This window comes from Thermobia domestica, chromosome 7, assembly GCF_964235325.1.
Source record: "Thermobia domestica chromosome 7, izTheDome1.hap1.1, whole genome shotgun sequence".
Classification (NCBI taxonomy): Eukaryota; Metazoa; Arthropoda; class Insecta; order Zygentoma; family Lepismatidae; genus Thermobia; species Thermobia domestica.
Window position 1 is genome coordinate 276,579,287 of NC_137460.1, and position 25,204 is coordinate 276,604,490.

The following is a 25,204-nucleotide window of genomic DNA, read 5'->3' on the forward strand; positions in this document are numbered from 1 at the left end:
GCGGAGGAATTTAGGATGATGAGGTGATATATATGCGGTTTGAGGGATGAAAAGCTCAATTGCGAGTTGAGTGATTGGTGGTAGAGATGAGAGTGAATTAACCCTTAGAGAACCAAACCTCAAATATTAGGTAAAGTACTAAGCGTGGGTTATTTTGACCCATTCGTGCTTCTTACAGTAAATTTCTTACGCTGTATACACTGTCAGTGGCGGCTCTTGATTCTTTCAAACAATACCTGAATTATAGTACTGTAACATTAGAAATTTATACATAGAAATACGCTTTGTTAGGAATAAATTGTCACACATTGTACTTTGATTACACCTGACAGTCCTTGCAGAGCGGTTTGCTGGTGCAATGCGCTTTGCAAACAAGCTTGTGACAGATTACATTCTTTTAAGGTGTGAAGAATCACGTGGCTTGCTAAAAAGAAAACCAGATATTTTAGGGAACTAAACCAAATATAACAAATGTTGAGAAGGAAATATGTAGTGGTGCGTGGAAGTGGGAAAAAAGGAGTTTGATAAAATAATATTTACTATTACTCTTACCCCAATCAAAGCTCGGTAGAACGGGGAAGTGATTATTCCAGGTTTCATTTCAATCAGCAAAATAATAATAATAATAATAATAATAATAATAATAAAATGATTTTTGTGGGCCGTGCCGCGAGGTATCCAAGGCTGGGTGAAAATGACCTAGCTACACTTTCTACCATTTTTGGTTGTATTTTCTTTTTTTAATATGAATTCTACTGAAATGATTTCCAAAAGTAAAAATGGTTTTTAATGGAAGAATATCAAAAATATTAGCCAACTACCTCTTTTTGATATTGTGGTATTTCTTTATAAAAGATCATCTGGGCCAAATTGACCCAGTTTTGGTATTCAAAGGTGTAATTCATTTTTAGTAAAAGGAGGATAAGCCGCTGACAGTGTATGAGTTTAGTAAGTTTAGTAGCGAAGTATTAGCCGAGGAGGTGCTCAGACGGAGGAAGAAGTAGTGGAAACTTTATGAGTGAGTGTAATGGACACATGTTAACTACCCAGAGGATCTAGAATGTACATGAAAATACTGTGGGCAAGAGATCATGTGATCACTATGTCAGTAGTAGTGTTAGATCAGGAACGGATTGGTTTTAGTAATGGGTGAATGAAGCATGTAGTGGAGGCAGAGATAAAATTGTTATAAGCTGTTTCTCTCGGTCTGAGCGGCTATGGAAGTTAATATTGGAAGAGATCAGGTAATGTCGGAAATTATTAGAAATATATTGGAATGGGAGGGGAATAGGACGACCTGGTCGAACATAGATGACTGTCATTGTGACACATAAAGATCTGTAATAAATAGTTATGATTAGATGTTCTGGAATATTAGATGGAGAGTCAATACTATACCATGTGTAAGGATAAAATACTATTGTCACGGCGCTGGTGGCGCGTCAAGCCGTAAGCTTCTTATCGTGTCGAATAAGTTGATAGCCGGTAAATTTGCAATAAAATTTGGAAGTGAGATGCGTTTTACTGATAAGCAATGTGTGAAATTGTTCCTCGTATAATAATTGTTCAAATATGAGTTTATGAAGTAAGTAGAAGAGAATGTTGAGAAATAGAAATAAAAGTCATATTCAAATACCTAGGTATATATGATCACTATGAAGTTATATATTTGCTTCGAGTGGAGATACATGGAATTGCACGTACGAACCATTGTAAGTGGCATGAAAATCGAAGTGAAGAATGTTGCGAGCTGCGTGCTGAACGTGTAATATTCATGGTTGTGCAAAAGATGAACGTTTTGAAGAGTGTGGTTGCCAAATGCTAATAGTTTATGAATATAAAGAAATTGATTAGTTTCTCGTGAAGTCTCGTCTTTTCGATATGGAACATAATGAGTCAACAGTGAACATAATGAGTTTCCTTATGTGTAATACACCCCTATTAGAAGAAATCCTTGTTTACTTCTTTCTACTTAATAAATATTTTATTTTGAGTGCTGGTATTTAGGCAATACAATAGTCACATAGGTATCGAACTTAATTATAACAAGAAAGATATTGCTTCAATAAAGTGAATGTACAGTTTCGCTTAAAGGGTATCCACTATCTGGTGTTTGTATTTAATATGGTAAATATAATATAAATTCAAATCCTAGTTCTTATCTTATCAGGCAAAAATGGTCCCGGGTCCAGGAGGCAAAGTGATACCATTCATGAAATTTTCTTTCACGTTACCACTGTAGGGTCAAGAACAATGAATGTCACGAGGGTAAAGTATACTAACAGGGCGTAAACATTAGGGACAAGGGGTATGCTGATAGCGATTTGGTGTGGGGTCTAAAGTGAGGTACTATATATTGCATGAATAAAGGGTGCTGAGTTTGGAAGCGTTTGTTGATATAGGTGAGATTTAGTTTTTCGTACTGTAATATGGGGAAAGTTATGCGTTGGTATAGCTCCAGAGTAGGACTAGGTAATCGAACAAGGAAAGCTCTTTGGAAAACATTTGGTTAGAGGATCAAAAGATTTTGATAAATTATGGATGATGCGGCTATCCGCCCCGTAAATCTGTGTGTTAAATTTTGCAATACGTAATCTAAGTATGTACTTAGGATAGTCTATGCTTAAAGTTAAAAAAAATGTCATCAAACCGTAGAAAAGTTAAAGTTCGTGCTCCTTCTTCGGGAAAAATATTTGTGCTATTTCTGTGCTTTTTCATTTCCATTGTGAACCCAGTAGTAAGTTTACGGCTAGAGTCTGCGTTTGCCAGTATCTCCAGCTGGAAATGCAGTGATATACCGTTATCACTTATTGCTACAGAACACTCAATTAATACAATTTGCAATGTTCAACCCAGATGGCAAGAAAAGAGTGAGAGTGACTAGAAAAACGTGATCCCATGCTAGGGAAGTGTGCCGTCAGGTGCTCCATATTCTGCGTTTAACGTGGTGATGTACAGAAGAATGCTGGTCAAAAGTGCAGTGAAAAAAAAACACGTTTAAACTATACTATCTAAATATACAATGCATTATAATCAATTTTACGGACTGTGGTATGAATATTAGTTAGTTGCTGGAATATAGCTGTTTAGTGGTAATTGAAACATGTCTGAAAGTATTGGTAAGGAACAGTGGAATGCCTTTTCTCAACCAATTCTCTACATAGATAAACGACCGCAAAACCATAGGGGCGGATTGTTTGTAGTATTAAAATAAATAGAGCAGCAGAGCACAGAATGACCTCGTATGTGAGTGTGAAATTATTTGAGCCCAAGTAAGTCTATCCAAAACAAACTTCGTCCGGTGTTTCTGCAGACCATATACGAACAGTCCTCAAAGTTTAATTGAAACATGCCACGAATCATTTCCAAATGTTGTCACAAGATGACATAATTGCTCTTTTTGGTGGCTATAACTTGGGCTTACATATGGATCTACAGTAAACATAGGATAACATCACACAAATGATATTCCTTTGTCGAACATTCTACTCAAGCACTCGACTTGGGATTGTACGATCTTCATAACGCGCGTAAAAATAGCAGCTTAAATTATGTCATGTCTATTTTTCCGATAGAATCCGTCATCTCATATAGTGTTCCTTCTCCCAGACCGCGAGTTGCCCGTTCCCTATCTTACTCACAACCCCAGAAGCCAGCAATCCAACTCAAAAAGACAGTTTGTACCTGACTGAAGGAAGGCCCCTTTGGTTGAAATTTGCAAAGTGCAACAGGTGATACAGTGGACACTTTTACTAGATTGAACAATAGACGAGGCACTGGATTCTTTCCCTCATGTTTTTAATGCAACAATAAATACTTTGTGCTGTTCAAAAAAGTAAAAACAATGAAATTTCCAATGAGGCACGGCGAACAGAGTCGCTACACATTTTAAAATAAAAAAAAGCTTTGGGAACTGCGGTGTGCATTTCCAAATGAATACATATCTTAAAATAATTTCTGATATACGACTTAATATAAAAAAGCTATTGAGATGCAGCAAACACCTAGATTATATCTAAAAAAAAAAAAAAAAAAAAGACCCCAGCATCAACAACACTACACAATTTTGGTGTCTTATCAGATCTAGGTCTAGTTGTAATATATTCTCAACTGCATAATCGACGTACCCCACTGTTCAATCCGTTTACTCGTCCACTTTATCTCATTTATCTATCACTCCCCCAGAGGATGAGTTACTCTTATTTTCACTCCGGCCTGAGAGCCTCTGGCCAGGACAATATAAGCTGGACGTTAATGTGTTCGAAATCGTATATTATTTCTTTTCCACTTTCGCTCATTTTTAATAGATGTTTCAGGGAAACGTGTTTTCCCTGTTCTTGGAAAAAAAGCCCGATTCTCTTCCATTTGTAAATGTGGATTAGAAAGTATGTGTCATCCAAAAGTAATATCTCGCTACTCTAAACATATCAATCCTCTGCGAGAAAATTATCAAATGCATTACTTCCCGTTCAGTACAATCCCAAAGTTGGTAGTGGAGGGTGGACGGCCAATCTGCCGTCAGAGGGAGCCAAAACGTGATTTTTTTGTTTCGCATTTATATAAAACTGTAAATAAAAGTTTCATTATTTTTCATCCGCTGTTTCATTTTTAACTGCCCTAACATAAAAAATAATACAAACACATATCTATACGTGTTAACATTAGAATCAATAAACGAAAACCCGAAAGCTCCTCGTAAAATATCAACTTTAAAAAAAAAAAAATGCTGGTGTGCTTGGCACAATACAGAAAACTAACTACCGATGATGAAGCAGTGTAACCAATCCGAGGAGATATTTGCTTCATCTGCGGGTCAAGGGAAAGCAACAGAACTCGCCTTGAATGTAATGATTGTTGAAAAAACATGTTCAGAAAGCAGTCAATAATCTTTGAACCCGCCTCTATTCTATATATTGTGCAAAAACATATGCAAAAAGCACTCAATCATTACTGCTCTCTGCAACAAATATCAGCATTATAACAACAAGCTCAGTGACATGGATATTGGTTTGGTTCGAATCTGTTATCTTGTGTTTTGTTCAGTGTTTCCACTCATATTTAGCAGTGTTGTAGTTTAATGAAACTTATACTTTTGGCCAACAATGATTTGTTTTAAATTACTAAACCTAAATGCTCCAAAACATACTTTTTGCATCATGCACAATGCTGAAAAATGCGAATAATCAATCACGGCCGAATTGTCGTTGTCGCGAGCGGAAACGTGAATTGGTAGTTTGTGAGATTGATACCTAATATTGAACGAAATTTATCGCACTTTTGACAACTAAGATGTTTCGCATTTGTATATTTTATCACGTGTGTAAATTCAATATACATTTTATGTACAAAAATGATTTTTTAGTAACTAGTTTCACATATCTTACAATGTCTTTCCACTAACAAAATATGGACTTCATGTAAACGCTTTTCACAATTATGCACAGCCATCTTTTACCTGTATGAGATAGCATGTTTCCCCAAAATTGAACTTCGATTATACCGTTCTTCATACTCTTGACATGAGCAGTTCCTCCCCATCTGTATTAATATATTTGTTGGGAAATATAAACTTTAATTAAGCGCTTTCTACACACGTAGAACGCTTTAGTTTTTTCCTTGGTATTTAATAATATGTTTGCTCCTGTGCGTTTTAACATGTGCATTGTAAAACGTGAGCTCCATATAAATCTTCTTTTCGCCTGTGTGTTGTCATGAGTGTGAGAGTTTCACCTGTGCATTAAAATGTCCTGCCAAACTTGAACATAGAACAAGTAGTATTCCAAACTCTTCGTATATGTGAAGTTTTCCATCTGTGTATATTAAAATTTGTCTTGCCAAGCTTGAACGCCAACTATATGACGCACTCAAATCAGATGTTGCTATCTTATTATTGCTTGATTTTACAGGATCACGCTTTAAATTTTATAGAAATGTGCTGAAATACCGATATATTAATATACTGGTGTAAAATTTTGTATGCTGGTTCGTTTTCGCAGGTGTGATGTTGTCTTATAGTACCAGATTTTTATAAGGTAAACAGAACGTTTTTGAATAAAATTTAAAACCTGATTTAACAACTTTCTTAAAAAACGAGTGAAAAGTTGGTAAGTCAGTATACTCAAAAACTTCTAAGTATACAAGAGAATAAGTAAAGAATACGAAACATAGCTTCGAACTTCATTTTTAACAACCCACATGCACATTCACCTTATATCATCATCCCGCGCTTGAGGTACAGACCCTCTTTTCGCACAAACACCACGAATTCCGGTAAAGTCATTAACACTTTGGATAAAAATGCTATTAATCTTGCTTTGGAATTAATGAGGACAACAACTGGAATGCAATCGTGTTCAATGTTATTAGTGAGTCATTTTTTGACACATACAACCTTAATACGATTTTAACTTAAAGTTTATCTGATCAGTTTAACCCATGTGGAAGGGACGAAGACTTGAGTTGATGATCGCTTCTTATCTTCAATTTGCCTAAAATTTTCTGTCAAAGAGCATGAAAGAATGTCGTGGAGAAGGGAAATATAAATTTATGCGGTGAAAATGGAACTGCGCAACTATATATCGGCTAGCAAGATGCAGCTAAACTGCAGATGGTCCAGAAAGTCCTAGTGCTGGAATTGACATGTTTTTCCGCTGGATCTACACTTGTAGCTGATGAGGAAGGTGCACCCTTACTATAGATGTCACTAAAACTTGTTGCCCTTAACTCCCTTATATACAAGAATTCTCATGGACTATATTTAAAATTTTTATCTGTAGATAAATGTTTCTTTGTGAAATTGTCACTTGAATCTTCGTCGGCGTCAGCCATCTTCACACTATACAGCAATAGCTGTGGCGGCAAAGCAGAAGAGCCATTTGTAGAGTAGATGCGGAACCAATTTCCTGTAACATCTGCCCCCAAAATACGGACTTAATTTATCCTTCACAACTAACATTCCATTCCAAAGCGCACGTACATTTGAAGGGCATAATGTGGTCTGACTCCTTTAAAGTTTAATTCTGTTGTAGTCCTTTTAAGCAGTGTATTTATCGTGCACATAATATTTCTGCCAAAACAACTTGTGAGAGCGGCAAATTCTTTTCTATATACCATGTCTACTTACGTGTCTTGCCAAACTGATTCTAAACTAAATCCTATTGAACTTCCTTCTCATATCTGTGGTTATTGAACTATGTGTTTTACCATGTGATTTGCCAAATGCGAACTGCCAGTAAATGTATTTCTACACTCTTTGCGCGTGTAAGATTCTTGTACTGTGTGGATTAACATTTAACTTGCTATATGTGAACTTTGAGTAAATGCCACGCTACGTTCTATGCATCTCTTTGGTTTGTCACTTGTGTATTGAAATGCCTTGCAAGGATTGAGCGTAGGCTAAATCAGTTTCAACATCTATTCGTGTGAGATTTTCGTCCTGTGTGGCTTAAGACGTATGAGATTTGGTCTCCTGTGTGGAATAACTTGTGTGTAGCCAACTCTAAACGTCGTTTAAATGCTGTACCACACTTTGCCATGTGTGATGTTTTTCACCTGTGTGGATTAACATGTGTGTAGCCAAATTTGAACGTAGACTAAATCCCTAACCACACTCTTGGCACGTGTAAGGTTTTTCGCCTGTGTGGATTAACTGGTGTTTAGCCAAATTTGAACGTTGGTTAAATGACTTACCACACTCTTGACATGTGTGATGTTTTTCACCTATGTGAATTAACACGTGTTTAGCCAAATATGAACGTTGATTAAATGACTTACCACACTCTTGGCGTGTATGACGTTTTTCTCCTGTGTGGATTAGCATGTGTGTAGTCAAAGTTGAAAGTCGTTTAAATGCCCTACCACACTCTTGGCAAGAGTGAGGTTTTTCACCAGTATGGTTTAACATGTGTGTAGCCAAATGTGAACGCAGAGTAAATGACTTACCACACTCTTGGCGTGTGTGATGCTTTTCACCTGTGTGGGATAGCGTGTGTGTAGCCAAATTTGAACGTTGATTAAATGACTTACCACACTCTTGACATGTGTGATGTTTTTCACCTGTGTGGATTAACATGTGTGTAGCCAAATGTGAACGCTTAGTAAATGACTTACCACACTCTTGGCATGTGTGATGTTTTTCACCTGTGTGGGTTAGCGTGTGTGTAGCCAAATTTGAACGTTGATTAAATGACTTACCACACTCTTGACATGTGTGATGTTTTTCACCTATGTGGATTAACACGTGTCTAGCCAAATATGAACGAAAACTAAATCCCTTACCACACTCCTGGCACGTGTAAGGTTTTTCTCCTGTGTGGAATAACATGTGAGAAGCCATATTTGAACGTTGATTAAATGACTACCACACTCTTGGCATTTGTAACGTTTTTCTCCTGTGTGGGTTAACATGTGTCTAGCCAAAATTGAACGTTGATTAAATGACTTACCACACTCTTGGCATGGGTGACCTTTTTCTCCTGTGTGGATTAACATGTGTCTAGCCACATATGAACGTCGAGTAAATGACTTACCACACTCTTGGCATGTGTGTAACCTTGCTCCTGTACGATTTAACATGTGCGTAGCCAAACATGAACATACACTAAATTCCATTCCACATACTCCGCAGATGTGGGATTTTTCACCTGTATGCACTAAGTTATTGCTTGACAAAGTTGAACTTTGACTAAAGTGTTTTTCACTCTTTCGGTAGGTATGACGCTTTTCACTCTCCTGAGCTAAAATATGCCTTGACAAAACTGATGGATGAAACCCCTTGCCAAACTGCATCGAAGTATGAGATTCCTCATCTGAATGAGAAATGGTTTCCTTTAAAGTAATACACGTATCGTCTTCTCCGTGGAATAGTAATACGTTATCGCGCCTGTAACAAATTCAACAAATAAGGAAATGTGAATGGAGATAATGATTAAGTAGCAACAAAAAAAGTAATAATTCTCTATATTTCATGATAAAATTACACTTAATTTGTTTTATTACATGAAATGTTGTACAAATATGAAATGGAGTACCACTGAGTAGTTTCCATATCTTTCTATTCTCAAAATAAGAGGCTGTAGTTTGCTTCACTATAACAAATTGAGCCATCATTTATACCGTGGCTGTCATAAGTTTTTGACCGTGGCTGCTTTGAAACAAATGCACAGTACGAGAATTAAATCTGTCTTATCTGTAGTTTCATGTGGAGAAAAAACAAACTTGCGTACCAAAGGTTTAAGAACAACAGAACTTATTAATATAAACTCTACCAAAGATCATTCACTTATATCATCATAAGAGGAATACGAAAGACATTTTGAAACAAAGGATGAAAATAATATACAACTTTCCAAGGCGAGGTAGAGAAACTTAACGTAACCAGACTAAAGACGAATCATTTACAGCGTAGTGATTGTAGTTCAGTGGTCTAGGCGCTTGGCCAGTAATCTGGAGGTTATTCGATCGAATACACGTAGAGCATTTTTTTTTTTACTTTAGGAATGTTGATGGCGATTGATCAGCGATAACACGCGCTTTATTACATTCAAATATCTGAATACTTCTATAATAATTCTTTAATAATAAATTTCTATGATAGACACGCCCCTGTAGTTAAGAAACGTGTTTCGCGAGCCCCATCACCATGTTAAACCGATGAATTACGTTCGTTAATGGCGCGGAGAGATAAAGCTTATAGAGACATGTTTAAAATAGTGATCCTTCCAGTGATAGCACAATAAATCCTAATACAAAATTCGAAAACAATAGGATATTAGGAAACCATTGCACTCAAGAAGTAAGGAAGGCAAAACGGCGCTGTGCCTATTAAATATTCGAATACCAAAATAATAGAGCAGTTCTTCGGAAATGGCTAAAGTATTAGGTGTTGGGAGAAACATAGCCAAGAACGCAGTTAATTATACGCCAGATGAATTGAACACCGTTTCTGTCAAAGGTGTATGATACCAGCCTCCACGAAACTGCAAACAATGAATAATTTTGTAGCTTCGGAAATTAACTCTCTGTTCTCGTTTTCTCACGTACAGCCTGCACATATATTAAAAGCGATCCAAAAAATTAAATCTAAAGCCACTGGTACAGATGATATTTCAATAACCATGATCAGGAAAATCCTACCGATGTACTTAATCCTATCACTGACATATTTAATTACTCTCTTGCCACAGGTACTTTTCCCACAGTATGGAAACTCGCTAAGGTCCCCCCACTTCCAAAAAAGAACAACGCTGATAATATTGCAGACTATCGTCCTATCAGTGTCCTTCCCGAGCTTACAAAAGTTTCTGAATATATTGTAAATGATCAAATTCGGGAATACCTAACAACAAATAATTTATTGGATACATTTCAATCTGGTTTTCGAAGTAATCATAGCACATGCACTGTACTAGTAAACATAACAGAGGATATAAGATTGGCTATTGATAACAGAAAACTGACGCTCCTTACTCTACTTGACTATAGTAAGGCATTTCAAAGGATTGATTTTGACATATTACTTCAGAAATTATCATTAATTTTTCTGAATCAGTGGTTAAATGGTTTCATTCTTACCTTCACGAACGTAAACAAAGAGTAGTGATCAATCAGGAGCACATATCAACATGGCATTGTATCAACAGTGGAGTGCCGCAGGGTAGCGTACTAGGTCCCCTACTCTTTGGCCTTTACATTAATGATCTCCCAAAAATTCTTACCTATTGTAAATACAATATTTACGCTGATGATTTTCAGTTATATGCTTGTTGTCCCCAACAAGATAATAATGCGATTGAGAAAATAAATACTGAGTCAAAAAGAATCAGCGACTGGTCTACGGCTCATGGGTTAAAATTAAATGCAACAAAATCGCAATGCATCTTAATTCGCTCCCCAAGAATTCTTTCTTCTATTAATATCTATCAGCTCCCAAATATAATATTGTCCAATACTGTTATTCCATTTTTTACAGCTGCAAAAAATTTGGGAGTCATAATCAACCAAAATCTCTCCTGGTCAGATCAAATAAATGGAGTTTGTAAGAGAGCATTTGGTGCCCTACATACGTTAAATCGACTAAGAAATTTCTTACCAATATCTTTGAAGATCAAACTTTTCAAGGTACTGGTGTTCCCACATCTTGACTATTGCGACTCAGTCTATTCTGATCTAACAGAAAATGAATCAAAGTGCTTGCAAAGAGTGCAAAATGCCTGCATTAGATTTATTTTCAATATAAATTACAGGGAACATCTCACATCTTTTTATAAAAAACTGTCATGCCTGACGTTAGTCGGAAGAAGAAATTTACATAATCTTACCCTATTGTACAAAATACTTACTACTCAGAACCATCGTATCTAGCCCGTAGATTTTAAAATTTAAAAGACTTTTATACTAGAAGCACAAGATCACAATATAATTTCTTGCTCTTCATCCCCAGTCAAATTCTGATTCATACTCAAAATCCTTCACAGTAAGTACTACACGCCTCTGGAACAGTTTACCTCAATTAATACACAAGGTTTCCACAGTTGCCAAATATAAAAAATCGGTATATTCCCTTCTCTTAAGTAAAGATAAGGACACTGGTAGCACATGAGGCATCTTCGTTTTACCAGATTCTTAATAATCCACATATGAACACACAACCAATAGGTAACCTATGTTAATTTGTACAGCTTATTCATACTTCTAGTACCGCTAGATGCAATACGCAATTTTTGGTTTCTCCATGTTATTTTTGTTTCCCCTATTGTATATTATTTTTCAAGTTTTGTTTTTGAAGTGCTTAACCATTTCTTTTACTTAAGTAGTATATTGTTTTTTATGTGGTTCAATACTTTTTTTTGTAATTGTTAATATTTTCTATATATTGGTGTTTTTTTAAATATATATAATGTATGCAAGTGGTTAAGTCTGCAGAGCCTTAACTTCGCCACGTAAAAGACGTCATAAATACATAAATAAATAAATAAATAAATACTAGTTTGTTTCGACACTTGAACTATCACATTTTCAGGAATAATACTAGTGATAATAAATATTATCTGGAAAAATATTTGAAAATTAAAAATTTATTATCGCTCAGGTCATACCATTACAAGCAGAAACCTGATATTAGCCAAAAGAAATTGGTTTTCTGTAACGTTGCCCATGAAAAGACGAATTTCTCATCTAGATTCTAAAAAAAAAAAAAAGAATCATGATGAGACTTAACATTTTAAATTCCAGACGGGACAAGGCTAACTCACTCTATCGTCACGTTTTGGAGATGAGAATCGAGACGAGACGAAAAGTATCGTAAACATTTATCGTCTTATCTCGATTCTAGAAATAGTGGATGCCACTCTGTAAGCAACAACTGCTATGTAGACTGAATCTTATATATTATTTTGTTACTTTGTACTTCAGAACTCACTGAATTATGGTCTGTATATATATTTTTGTAGCAAAGCTTTTATAATTACATCTGCAAACTCCACACGATAGTTTATTACAAGCTTTAGTGTTCAATAATATCCAAGTCTTTCTATTACAGTTATTTTCCTGGAAACGTAAAGTAGAATATTTTCTACACGAAATATTAGGACAAAGCTTTCGTTTAAATTAGAGTAGCTGTAAAGGTATCTCATGAAGGTACGGAACCCCTTCCTCGAAACCCCTACGTTTAAGTAAGTTTTGCCAAAATTTAGTGCAACTATAAAACTTTTAATAGCATTATTATTATTATTATTATTATTATTATTATTGAAGTGTTGTAAATTTAATGATACAACCTGTTCCACCCAGCTCCCGCCTAGTATGCATTGTGCTGAACAAACAACGTGTGTATAGGTTTTCTCCGTGTTCTGCTTCCTCTTACTTTCTTTATTTCAATATTTCCTTCATTCTCATCATCGACGTGTTCTGTAGCTTAACCGGCATAACCATTACTTAAAAACAAATTTTCGTACGGCTCTTGTGAGTTCAGACTCCATACTTTCTACACGAAATTTGCCTCGCAACTTTCCGTTATAACATTTAACTACTTCTTGGGAAACTTTCCGTTATAACATTTACCTAGTTGTAGGGAAACTTTCCGTTATAACATTTAGCTAGTTGTAGGGACGTATGGAGAGGTATGTCCTGTTGGTCCTGACACTTCTCTCTAATCCCGACTATTTTGTAACTTCTGGCTAACGCTACGGGCGATTTTACAGGTTTTAATACAATGTGTCCTCATACGGAAATTGTTATCTATATTATTAATATTATTATTATTATTATTATTACTGAATATTTGAGACCTCAATATTACGCCCTACAGCAATGTAAATAAACATACTGAAGTTACGGAAATGAAAATAAATTCTTTTAACCCTATATAAGGATGAATTGAGTTATGAGACACTATGCAAAGAAAATATAGGAAAAAGGTGTCAGCTACTGGATAATGTGAAAATCGAACAGAACTTAAGTAAGATTTGTCTTTATCACAACACCCTTTCAAAGTAACACCCTTTCTTTGGGTAAAGGACAGTAGTGTAATAACCTAACTCCTGGGCCAAACTCTAGGCCAACCCATTTTGGAAATATCTTTTACCAGCACAGATTAAGTAGAGTGATATTGGGCAGGGTGCTTTGCGCATAGGCTTTTAAGACATTTAAAATCATAAAATACTTACATCTAAAACTTACATCTAACATTAAAAGTAAAAAAGAAGTCTTTACGTCAAATTATACATCCTGGGTTGATTTTAAGAATAAAAGATTGGTGAATGTATCTAATGCTATTAATAAACAAGATGTTGTAACATTAGAGCAGCTGGAATAAGTAAACGAAGAGTTTACGCGAAAAGAAACTGTAGAATTACCATGTCGATTGGCAAAAGATGATGTTGAGAAACTAGTCATTTTTGTAATATAATATAGCAGCTGTCTACAAATTTCTTTATAGAAGTAGGTTAATGCATACAGAATCAAGTTTCAATTCATAACTTATAGACACATTTTTAAATGACATTCTAGTTGAAAGTTTTCCATTACACTTTAATATAAATGATCAGTTAACAATTAGACAATCCAGATTCTGATTTGAAACAAGGCAAAAAAATTAATGCGTATTATGTATATAGAAAGAGAGGATGAAGATGAATACGAAAACGAATCAAGTGATAATGATAATGTTAGGAGGGTAGTATTAGGTTATGATGAATTTTAAATTTCTATATAATAAACAGGATTATTGTGTTAAGTGTAAGAAATCAACAGATACGAAGAAAAACACTATTAGAATAGAAAAAAACAGAATGGAAGATATAGTAAGAAAGGTATTGGTTCAGTATGTGGTGTTACTAAATTGTAATTCGTTTAAAAGAAAGATTGACTAGAACAAGGTAAAGGTATTAGAGAAGACATTATAGAAGAAATTCACAAACCTTCCGGAAAGAATTATCCTAGGTTAAATGTTATTGTTAAAGGTATAAATGATTTATGGCAAGCAGATCTTGTGGAAATGCATAGTGGCATGTTAAAAGGTATCTCCAAGTTAAACAAAGGCTATAAGTATTTGCTAACGATTATAGATGTGTTTTCGAAATATGATTTTACTGTTCCTGTTAAAGATAAGAGCAGTAAAAATGTTACAGAAGCATTTGAATCCATACTAAGAACGAGAAAACCTAGTAACTTACAAACTGATCAAGGCAAAGAGTTTTACCATAAAGAATTTAAGAAGGTAATGGAGGAAAATAAGATTAATCATTACTCAACCTATAGGGGTAAGAAAGCTTCTGTTGTTGAGAGATTCAATAGAACTCTTAAACAAAACATGTGGAAAAATTTACAACACAAGGAAATTATAAATGGATACAAATAATACCAATACTAGTTAGCAAGTATAATAATTCTATGCATAAAACCATTGGTTTAAAGCCTATAGAAGTTAATAAAAAGAATGAACAAATAGGAAATCGAAAGGGTTATTTGAAAAAGGATATACACCTAATTGGTCAACAGAAGTATTACTTATTAGCGAAGTTATAACATCTAATGCACCTAGCTGGATAGATAAAAGTAATGTTGTAATATAAATTTAAATATTATTTTTATGGAATAATAACCATAATACGTTAGTATGGATCAAAGTTTGAATGAGATATGTTACGAACAGACTAAAGATAACTATTGGTATGGTATCTTTGGTGATTTTAAACTGATTATAGATAAGAACACAGGTTACTTCAATGCTACTAAATAGTGTGCAATGGGAGGTAGAAGATTTAAAAAAACGTTAGAAAATAAAGGTTCAAATGAAATATTAGAATATTACAATAACAAACTAAGTGGACCGTATTCGGGCCACTTCAAAAACTCACCTTATACAGTACAACTAGCTGGTAACGAAATAATGTTAAAAAATATTTTCTAAACAATAAATACGAGTACTATGGATAGTTTAAACGTTATTTGTTACGAACAGATTAAAGACATTTATTGGTATGCTATTTTTGGAGATTTTAAATTGATTGTGGATAAGACTACAAGATACTTCATTGCTACTAACTTGTGTCAAGATGGTGGTAAGAGGTTTGATAATTGGTTAAAAAATAAAGTCACAAGTGTTAATAAGATACTATGAGCTAGAATTAACCAACTTCTCTAAATATAGGAATTGCTCTTCCACATACCTAATAAAAGGAGAAGACAACGAAACAACCTCAATCATATCTGGAACTTATGTACACAAGAAATGTTTCTAGCTGTTGCCTTTTTGTTATCTAAAGATTCTTACAATAAGTGTTATGATATCGAAAACTATTTCATCCAAGACTTTAGGCAATATACAGTTAACAACGAATTACTCCAAACACGAATGCAAGATATAGAAATATAGATGGAAAAGTTAAGTCTTAAGAACAAGGGCTTAAAAAATAGCAGCACCATATACAGACGACGATTCAAAAGATAATTGCCTAATCATATACAAGAAAAACAAACTTAATGATCACTTTCCCTTATTATGCTATCAGATGCCAAAAGAGAAGTCTATATAAGCCTCTTAATGAGGCAGAAGAAAAATATCCAGATCATGAGATAATATACGAAAAGTTTAGAGATCCTTAAGTTATTCAACCTAGTGCAAAAAGAAATAGATATTCGTAAAGGTAAGAGTAATGAGTTTTGGACGTCCCTATTAGAGGAACATTTGGTTAAAGAAATTAAAGAAATTGATTGTTTCTATTATCGGTTAACATCTAATCCTATGTAAAAACTTTCGATATAAGTTTTATGATTATCATTTCATAAAAACATCAATCTTCGATGTTATTATTTCCAATCTTCCACAGAAAAAAAACGGATTATCAAAATCAGGATTTTCTTCAGGATATTCATTGTTGTTGTTGTTGTTGTTGTTGTTAAGTATCATAACTATTCTACAGAAGGACAAGTGTTATTAATTCTTAACTATGTAAGCAAATATTCAACACAGAACACATGCTTGCACGTCATTTTACACAATTCAGTTTTTGTTCCTTTTTATATTGAGCATTCTTCTGAGTTCTCTACTAATGTAAACCTGTTAAGAGTAGCATTAGTTTGTTTCTGAGGGACTCGTGACATGCTTATTTACTCTTAAGAATTTAAACATATCGATCTTACCTGTGATTTTCATTAGAAAGTTTTCTGAGAACTTCCTATCGCAACAAGTGCGTATTATGCTATTTTTATTCTAAACCTTTGCTTTCGAACTCGAGAATGAATTTTTCGCTTTAATCGTGTAAACTAACACTTGACCAGTAAATTTTATTTTGTTGTTTCTCACATGTGCTTCATCTAGCAGTGGTGTAATATCGTTCCAATCGATAACAGAATCAAATTCTCTCAAGAAGACTGTTAGTTCTTTTCTTGACATGCGACAACTTTTAGAAACTATATCCGAACAGAGTTTGTCTTTAAAGGTTTTTAGGAATGTAAGTTTAAGCAAATCTGTTTTGCAAGAGAGTATGCTCCAAAGTAAGTATTCTTGGAATTGTGTGCAAACCTCAATAGCTTGTTTTTGCGAATATTTCTCCAGTTATTTTCTTCACCAAACAGGAGCCAATCAACTTCTTCTTTAAATTCATTAACATAATCTTATTAAATCATAACTTTTATAAGCTCATCTTTATTCATCATTGTTTTATCTTGTTATTTGTTGAGCGTATTCATACGTGTAGTCTTCCCAATGAATATGTTGTCTTGTATGTTCTTTATGGTTTCGTACGAAATCTGGTTTTAAATTATGATAACAGCATGAACCATACCTTCGTTCACACAATTCGTCTCAGAAAAGTTTATCACTATACTTATTAATAATGTTTTCGTATCTGACAAGTCTTTCCTGTTTGATAATCTGACCCAATTGATGTGTTCTTCATAACGTTCTATAAAAGAAAGTGACAGTTTATGGGTTGAGTAACTGAGCACCAATGTATCTTGTTTTTGAAGATATGTAGAAAGTTATCGGGTAAGTTCTTTATTTCTAAAATTTGTTTCCATTCTTTGAATTTTCGACTACTTAGTGCCTTTATAACTATATTTCTACAAAGCGGATTCTGAAAGTAGTTTACAATATGCTCAGGGTTTAATCTTTGAATCATGTCTTTTATAAGCTCATCTTTATTCATCATTGTTTTATCTTGTTTACTTGGTTGTTGTGAATTTGCAGCAGTTGTTGCTAAAGACTTATTTCTGTGCTCGTTGATTAAGGCTATTATTTCTGCTTTTCTAAGCTTTGGATAACCACGTACTCCGTTCTCTCTACATTATTGCTTAAGTTGGGGGATAGTTTTCCTTTCCATAACCTTCTCTTTTATAATAATAAGAAAATAGTTATTCGTTTTTGTTCATTTCTGTATTTAGTAAATATGGATAAGCAATATGATTTGATACAGAATAAACTTAACTTTATTCATCAAGATCTTCAACTCATAACAGTACTACTAAAAACAAATATTAAAAGAACAAGAAATGCTATTAAAAGAAAAAGAGAATGGAGTGTTAGAAAGATATACACCAGAACCAAATTGGGATAGCGACAAAAAACTTTAGCCCACAAACGATAGTGACAAAGAACTTGAGACTACAAATGATAGTGATGAACATGATGAGGTAGATTTGAAAAAAGAATAATAAAAATCAATTAGTTTTCATTACATCATTAGTAACTTTCATGGGTTATTCCCATAAAAGCCATGTTCTAATACAATATGCTAATAGACATCGAGATTTTCTACGTCACATGGATATTAGCTCTTGTGTTAGATAACGAAAATGATTAAATTTTTTTGTATAATAAAAAGAAGAGAGTAATTATGAATTTAATTAAGCACACAGTAGTGGAATTAAAAAAAAACTTATGTAAAGGAAAGGGGATCAAAAGTTATTCCCGATCAAGGAAAAACAACTGATAGGCCGTATTAAAGAACATGAAGATGAACAAAACAAATTAAACTTTAGCAATTTTTTTCCCATTTAAAGAAGACATATTGGAAAAACCAAAACCTAAGAGATTACGTAGGAAGAGAGCTTTAAAACTGTTTCCATTTAAAGAGAAGTATTTGAAGAACCAAAAATCAAAGCTGAATCAATACCAATCGATGTAAATCGTCAAAATACTACTTACATTTAAATAAAAATTAGAAACATGGAGATTCACAACACAGTACAAACCAGAAGATCCATTAGAACATAATATTAAAACAATATCTAAAGCTATATTAAACAGAATACAACTCAGCTTACAAAAACATGGCTCATTGAAAATTAATCTATGATTAAGTTCCAAATATAAGAAAAGAAAAGAAATTCAAGAGTTTTATTTCAATACTGAAAACCGAGTAATATATGTGAGCGTGTGGCCCCCCTCACCCTCCTTCCATTTTAATTCTCCTGGTTTCTCTTGGCTGAAGTGGAATAAGGCTCCATGGATTATACGTCGACGCAAACTTCGTTAGTTTTATCCTTTTCTATGAGTTGGCAGTGCTGTGAGTAGTGACTTGTATTTCCGGTTGACCGAACAAAAAGGATGTGACATGGTGATGTTCCGAAATATAGTGCCATAGTTTCAAAAGTAATCCTAAGACGTTTGTATTAATTTCAATATTTTAATTATAATATGTTAATGGCAAGATCATTTAACGCCTTATGATATATATATTTCTTGTAAACAATATTGCTTATGGATATTTTTTTTAAATAATCCTTTGGTGTGATTGGAGCAAGCTTACCGACGCTAGAGAAAGAAGGCGGGAACGGTGTGCAGGAAGACGCCATTAGGAAGGAACGACGTAAATGACTCCGAAAAGAAATCAGTCGTATATTTAGTCATCACTTATGATAATGTACTCAAATATGGACGAGTGAAGTGTGGAGCTTACATGATTTCGTCACATACATATTTTAATGTGAATTTCAGTGAAAACGCTTCAAGACAAATTAATTTGTCTACGATTGAAGACGTCACGCCGTAACACTTCTTTGTAAATGTTACCCTTTTAGAACAAATCCAAAATCCATTGCTGAGTTTTACTCATATTAGCAATGAAGTAACGTAAGTAAAAGAAAGGATAAATTTACTTCTTAATTGTCGATCAGCGTACCACAAGTAATTTTATTGTCGACTATCCAGCCGTACGATGGAAATTGGAGTTAGTCATGGAAATTCGAAACCTATTCGAAATTGGGAAGAAGAATCCAATAAGTTATTGCCCTCCTAAATAGTCCACCAACCCTCCTCTTCTTCTTATGATTTCACCAGAACCACAGTGTTAAGTGATGTAGTGCTCTGCGATTTAATGTGTGTAAAGTGATCATTTTTATTGTCACGTAATGAGCCGGCTTCGTCGTCATATCATATTTTGAGTTGATCTTTTAAAATTCCTTTTTTTATTTTTTTATTCTTCTATTAATAAATACAAGGGCTAAATTCACTATGTTCATACGATAAAAGAAAAAATCTTAAATACAAACTTCTAAAGGTGTCAACGATAATCATATTAACAAAATGCAGTAGTAAGTATGTATATGAAAAGTGTAACATTTTGTGCTTGAGTAAAACCACTTTTGTGCATATTTCATGTTTTTTAGTTGCAATTCATGTTTCTCGCATCGATCACTACCAGAACGGTAAGAATTCTGTACTTAATATCATTGCACTTGATTGTATGCGGAACAGGCGTGTCACTGAAGGTGGGTACGCGCATATACAACTTTGGTTCGGACTGATCTCAAGTCGCAATCTGATGCAGTTCCAAATACGAATTCTAACCGCTAAAATCACTATTATTGAGGCGTACCGAACGAGATTCGAACTCAGAAGGTCATGAGAGTGTCTTCCCGAAAGAGGACAACCGAGAATCGAACCCGGCATGTTATAAGGATGGCCTTCCCGAGCAAGAACACGAACCACTCGTGTTACATATATCAATCAACCAATGTAAACGAACCACTAACTAATATGAAACAAGCATTAAGAACAAGAATGGATGAGTTTTAAGCTTGAAGTTCTGGTTGGGCTCTTATAAACATTAACTTTTTAGAACTAGCAATCGTTAAATATGTACCATACAGAGAATCATCATACATAGAATAACCTAATCAGTTTCAAAACAAAAAGGCGTAATTAATGTAAAAATGAAGACGAAAAATGCTTCTTATACTCATTATACAGTGCCTTATATCCTACAAATTCACATTCTGAACGAGTACCAAAAAATGATGAACTATTGTCAAAGTTAGAATCCATACTAAAAAATATTCATTTTCCTGCAAAACTAAGCGATATTCCAAAAGTCGAAAAATTACTTAATATTTCTATAAATGTCTATGGGTATGATAAAGACTATTCAATCTATATATTCATTGACTCATTGAACAAAATAATATGGTACGGGAGTTATTAGAAAATAAAATAGAAAAAAGTAATGCATCTTTAGAAAATAAAGTAGAAAAAGTTAATGAATCTTTAGAAAATAAAATAGCTGAAATAAATGAATCTTTGGAAGGAAAAATAGAAAAAGTCGTTGAACAAACTAATAATGTACGTGAGTTTTTAGAAAACAAAATAGTGGAAGTTTCTGAAATAACAAAAAAGCAGATTGACGATAAACTTGAGGTGCAATTGGAAATAATCAGAAAAGAATGCGTAGGTAGATACGAACAAATATCCAAAGAAATAGATGAGAAATGTGAGGTAGTAAATGATAAATGTGAGAAAATAAGGGGGAAAACAGTACAGAATTATCAAGAACTTGAGGACATTAAGGTCGATTTAGGTAAATGTGAAGAAAAGGCGGACCGTGCATTTGAGAAAATTGAAGCAATTGAGGAGTCAGTAAATAAAATTGAAGGTAATTTAGAAAACAAAGAAAAAATGATAGTGGGATTAAATGATACGACTCATAAGTTAGAAAGAAATGTTGCAATATTGCATAGTAGGGTCGACACTTTGTCACAGAACACTATCCCTCCCGGTATTGACGTGGTCAATATGAGTCAAAATATTGCTTTAATAGGTGACAGGTTGTTAGGTTTAGAAATTAAGGTAGATGAAACCCAAACGAAGTTAACCTCATTGACTGAACATGCTAGCAGAGAAGGGAGTGAGCGTAATTGGCGTAGATTAAGTATATCCGGTGATGATAGGAGTAGCCATAAGTCAAAATACAGCAGTAAGGAAGAAACTAGTAGTGCCAACCAAACAGATTGTAGCTCTTCGACAGCTAGTGAGACAACAAAATTAAAGAAGCGTATTAAAGTGAGAAAATCAGACAGGGGTGACGTAAAAAGGGCTAAACGACGAATATTGCGTCATGGTGACATTGAAATGTTCCCCAAGTTTTCTGGTTTAGAGGATGATGAGTCACCAACTTCGTTTTTAGAGCAGTTTAAGATTGCAGCGCACGCTGTAGACGTACCTGAATCCCAATACTTAGATGTACTAGGGTTTATTTTTACCGGTAACGCTCGTGAGTGGTACAAGTCAAAATTAGGTACATTTCGTTCATTTAAAGATTTCATTAAAGAATTCAAAGCTCAATTTGGTTCTGAACAAGTCATCGCAAATAAGCTTTCAGTGCTACAATCGCAAGCGTTCAACCCAAAAACTAATGGTACTGTTACTGATTTTGTTCACAAAAGGTTCAATAAGATACGAGGTTTATCACCTAATATACCAGATACTTTCATTGTGAATAAAATTAAACAGTTGATCCCTATTTCTTACCGACGACAATTAGCGTTGTTCCCAAATTTAGATTTCAGTTCATTTTTAACAGCCATACAAAATCTTGAAGCATTGTATTATGATAGCAGAAGCGTTAACGACAGGAACAACTTTCATGGTAGAACTGTACGTGTCAATCAGGTAGATGAAGTGCAAGGGAATTACGAGAATTTTAATATAAGGGGAAATTATAGTAATGAAAACCGCAAAAATTCAGGTAGAGGTAAGTTTGACGGACCCAAAAGAAAGGGAACTCCGAACAAGAGAAAGTTTCATTGGAACAAAGGTAAGAATAATTATAGAAGAGATAATGATCGCAATGAAGGTCAAGGTAGTAATCGTAGTAATTACGAAGATGATCACGAGTATGAGAATTCAAATCAAAGCGAAAGGGTGAACTTTGTAAATAGTAACCATGATGAAGGTATGAACCGAACACAGCCAATGCCTACATATACTCAATCTGCACCACAATTTCCGTTTTATAGTCCAAGAGTTGTGTTTCCTCAAAACAAAGATCAAACTTTAAACTAAATGTGCTCTCCAACGCGAGTGCGGTTGGTAGAGTTGGTAATGTAAATGGTAATTTTGGTACTGAAAGTCAAAATGCCCTCAAAAATGATTCGCAATGCGAGTTTGTTGTAATTGGAAAGAACGTAGTGAATGTTGTAAGTTGGGACACTGATTCATCTGAAAGTAGTGATGAAGAACAGAAATTTAATAGTCAAGCTAGGTCAGCTGAAATAAAAGTACAGATTTTGAATCAACCAGTAGTAGCCTTGTGTGACTCTGGAGCTTCTGTTAGCATTTTGTCGTTAGAGACATGGAAACGTATAGCGTCAATCATCTCCCACCCTCACTTGCGACCAGCTCCACATATTTTGTTGCTGGATTTTTCAGGTAAGAGAAAGAAACAGGTGAAAGGTGAAACAATATTGTGTATTGAAATAGGGAAGGTTAGTTTTGACGTACGTGTGCTAGTTGTCTCTGACTTGAATACTGAATGCTTATTGGGTAGAAATTTTCTCACACAATCCAAGGCAAAGATAGATTTTGGTGATAATTCTATTACGGTTGAAAAGGAAGGAGAAATCGTTAACGTACCTATGCTAGGTGGTGAAGCTGACAATACGAAAGTCACAAAAATTCTGACTAAAGGTGATGTACAGAAAAAGGTAAATTTTGTATCTCAAGTTGGTATTGATACTAAAATGAATGCTACTAACGACAGTGATGATGAATCAGAAATTCTATTTGAGATTGGAAAAGTGAATGTAGAGTGTCCCATAGTAAATAATCTGGTAAGTGAAAAACAAAAATTAGAAAAAGAATGGGTTAATCATGTTGTTCTTTCTAATCAAGCTTATAATAAAATCCGTAATTCTTGTAGTAATGAAAAGGAAATGAAAGTGTTAAATTTAGAGGTTGCTAATGAAGATAAATTTTTGTTTGATCACTATTCACAGCAAGTGTCAGAAATAGATTGTGAGATCGAAAAATCGCATTGTAAATCGTTGGATAGAGTTGCAGTCTGTAACACATTTAATAGTAAAATAGAAAGTGAATATGTGTCAATTTCAGAAATACGAGAAAAGGTTAGGGAAGCTCAATTGTCTGATTTTGAGAAAGATAAATTGTTCAAATTGTTGCTGAAACATAGAAAAATTTTTAAAAATATTCCCGGACGTTGTACCAAATTTGAATATGAAATTGAGGTAGATACAGACCAACCTTTGGTTAAAAGGCAATATACATTACCATATAAATTCAAAGAGCATATTGATTCGCAAATCGATGAGTGGTTACAATGTGGCGTAATATAATCTTGTGTGTCAATCCATTCACACCCAATCTTTTGCGTGCCAAAGAAAAATACTAGTAAAATGCGAGTAGTAGTCGATTTAACTGTTTTGAATAAGCATGTAAAAATAAAACAATTAAAGGTAAATAAAATTGATGATCTGTTGTTAAAGTTTCAGGGTGCTAAGTACGTATCAAATATTGAATTAGTAGGAAGTTATACACAAGTTCCAATTTCTGAAAATTGTAGAGATTACACAGCATTCTCATGGAATGGGAAAATGTATAGATTTACATCTATTCCTTTTTGATACGCAAACGGAGGCGTAGGATTAATGGCTTGTCTTTTGGTTGTGTTAGGTCATGCATTGTTTGATAAATTAGTTACGTACATCGATGACATTTCTGTACCAACATTTTCTTTTGATGAACAGTTAGAAATTTTAAACCTATTATTTACAAAATTAGAAGAAGCCAATATGACTGTAAATTTAAAGAAATCCTCATTTTGCAATAAGAGTTTTCAATTTCTTGGTTTCGTAGTCACACCTGAAGGCGTGAAAAAGGATCCGTCGTATGTAGAAACAATTCGAACATTGCCTCGTCCGAAAAATGTAAAGGAACTTAAGCGACTGTTAGGTTTGTTCGAGTGGTGTTCAAAATTTGTATATCATTTCGCTCATTTAGCCAATCCATTGTTTGAACTTCTGAAAAAGAATAAAAAATGGGTTTGAACTGACGAATGTGAGCAAAGTTTTGCCCAGTTAAAAGCATCATTAGCCGAAGAAGTGCTGTTAAATCATCTGCTGTTAGATCACGATTTTTGTTTAGTGACAGACAGTTCCTTGGTAGCAGTGGGAAGTATATTATTCCAAGAAGTTAACGGTGAAAAACACATACTTGGTTTTTACAGTAAAACTTTGAATAGTGCACAGCGAAATTTCACAATCACAGAATTAGAGGCGTATGCAATCGTTACAGCCGTACGTAAATGGGGACATTTATTATATGGCCATCACGTGAAAGTTTACACGGACCATAACTCGTTAGTGTTTTTAAATGAAATTCGCCATTGGAACTCTCGTTTGGCTCGGTGGAGTCTTGAACTACAGGGATTTAATCTAGAAATAATGCACATTTCAGGGAGAGAGAATGTTG

The 25,204-nt window shown here is 34.2% G+C and overlaps 1 protein-coding gene across 1 annotated transcript in view; it reads right to left on the reverse strand.

The window, feature by feature from the left end:
* Positions 1–2,473: 2,473 nt before the first annotated feature.
* Positions 2,474–25,204, reverse strand: part of LOC145690946 (uncharacterized) — a 99,215-nt gene continuing 76,484 nt past the window's right edge. The window contains exon 2 of the mRNA XM_081766406.1: positions 2,474–8,881. Coding sequence (XP_081622532.1) covers positions 8,233–8,881 — 649 coding nt within the window. The 3' untranslated portion in view covers positions 2,474–8,232. The remainder of the gene's footprint in view (positions 8,882–25,204) is intronic.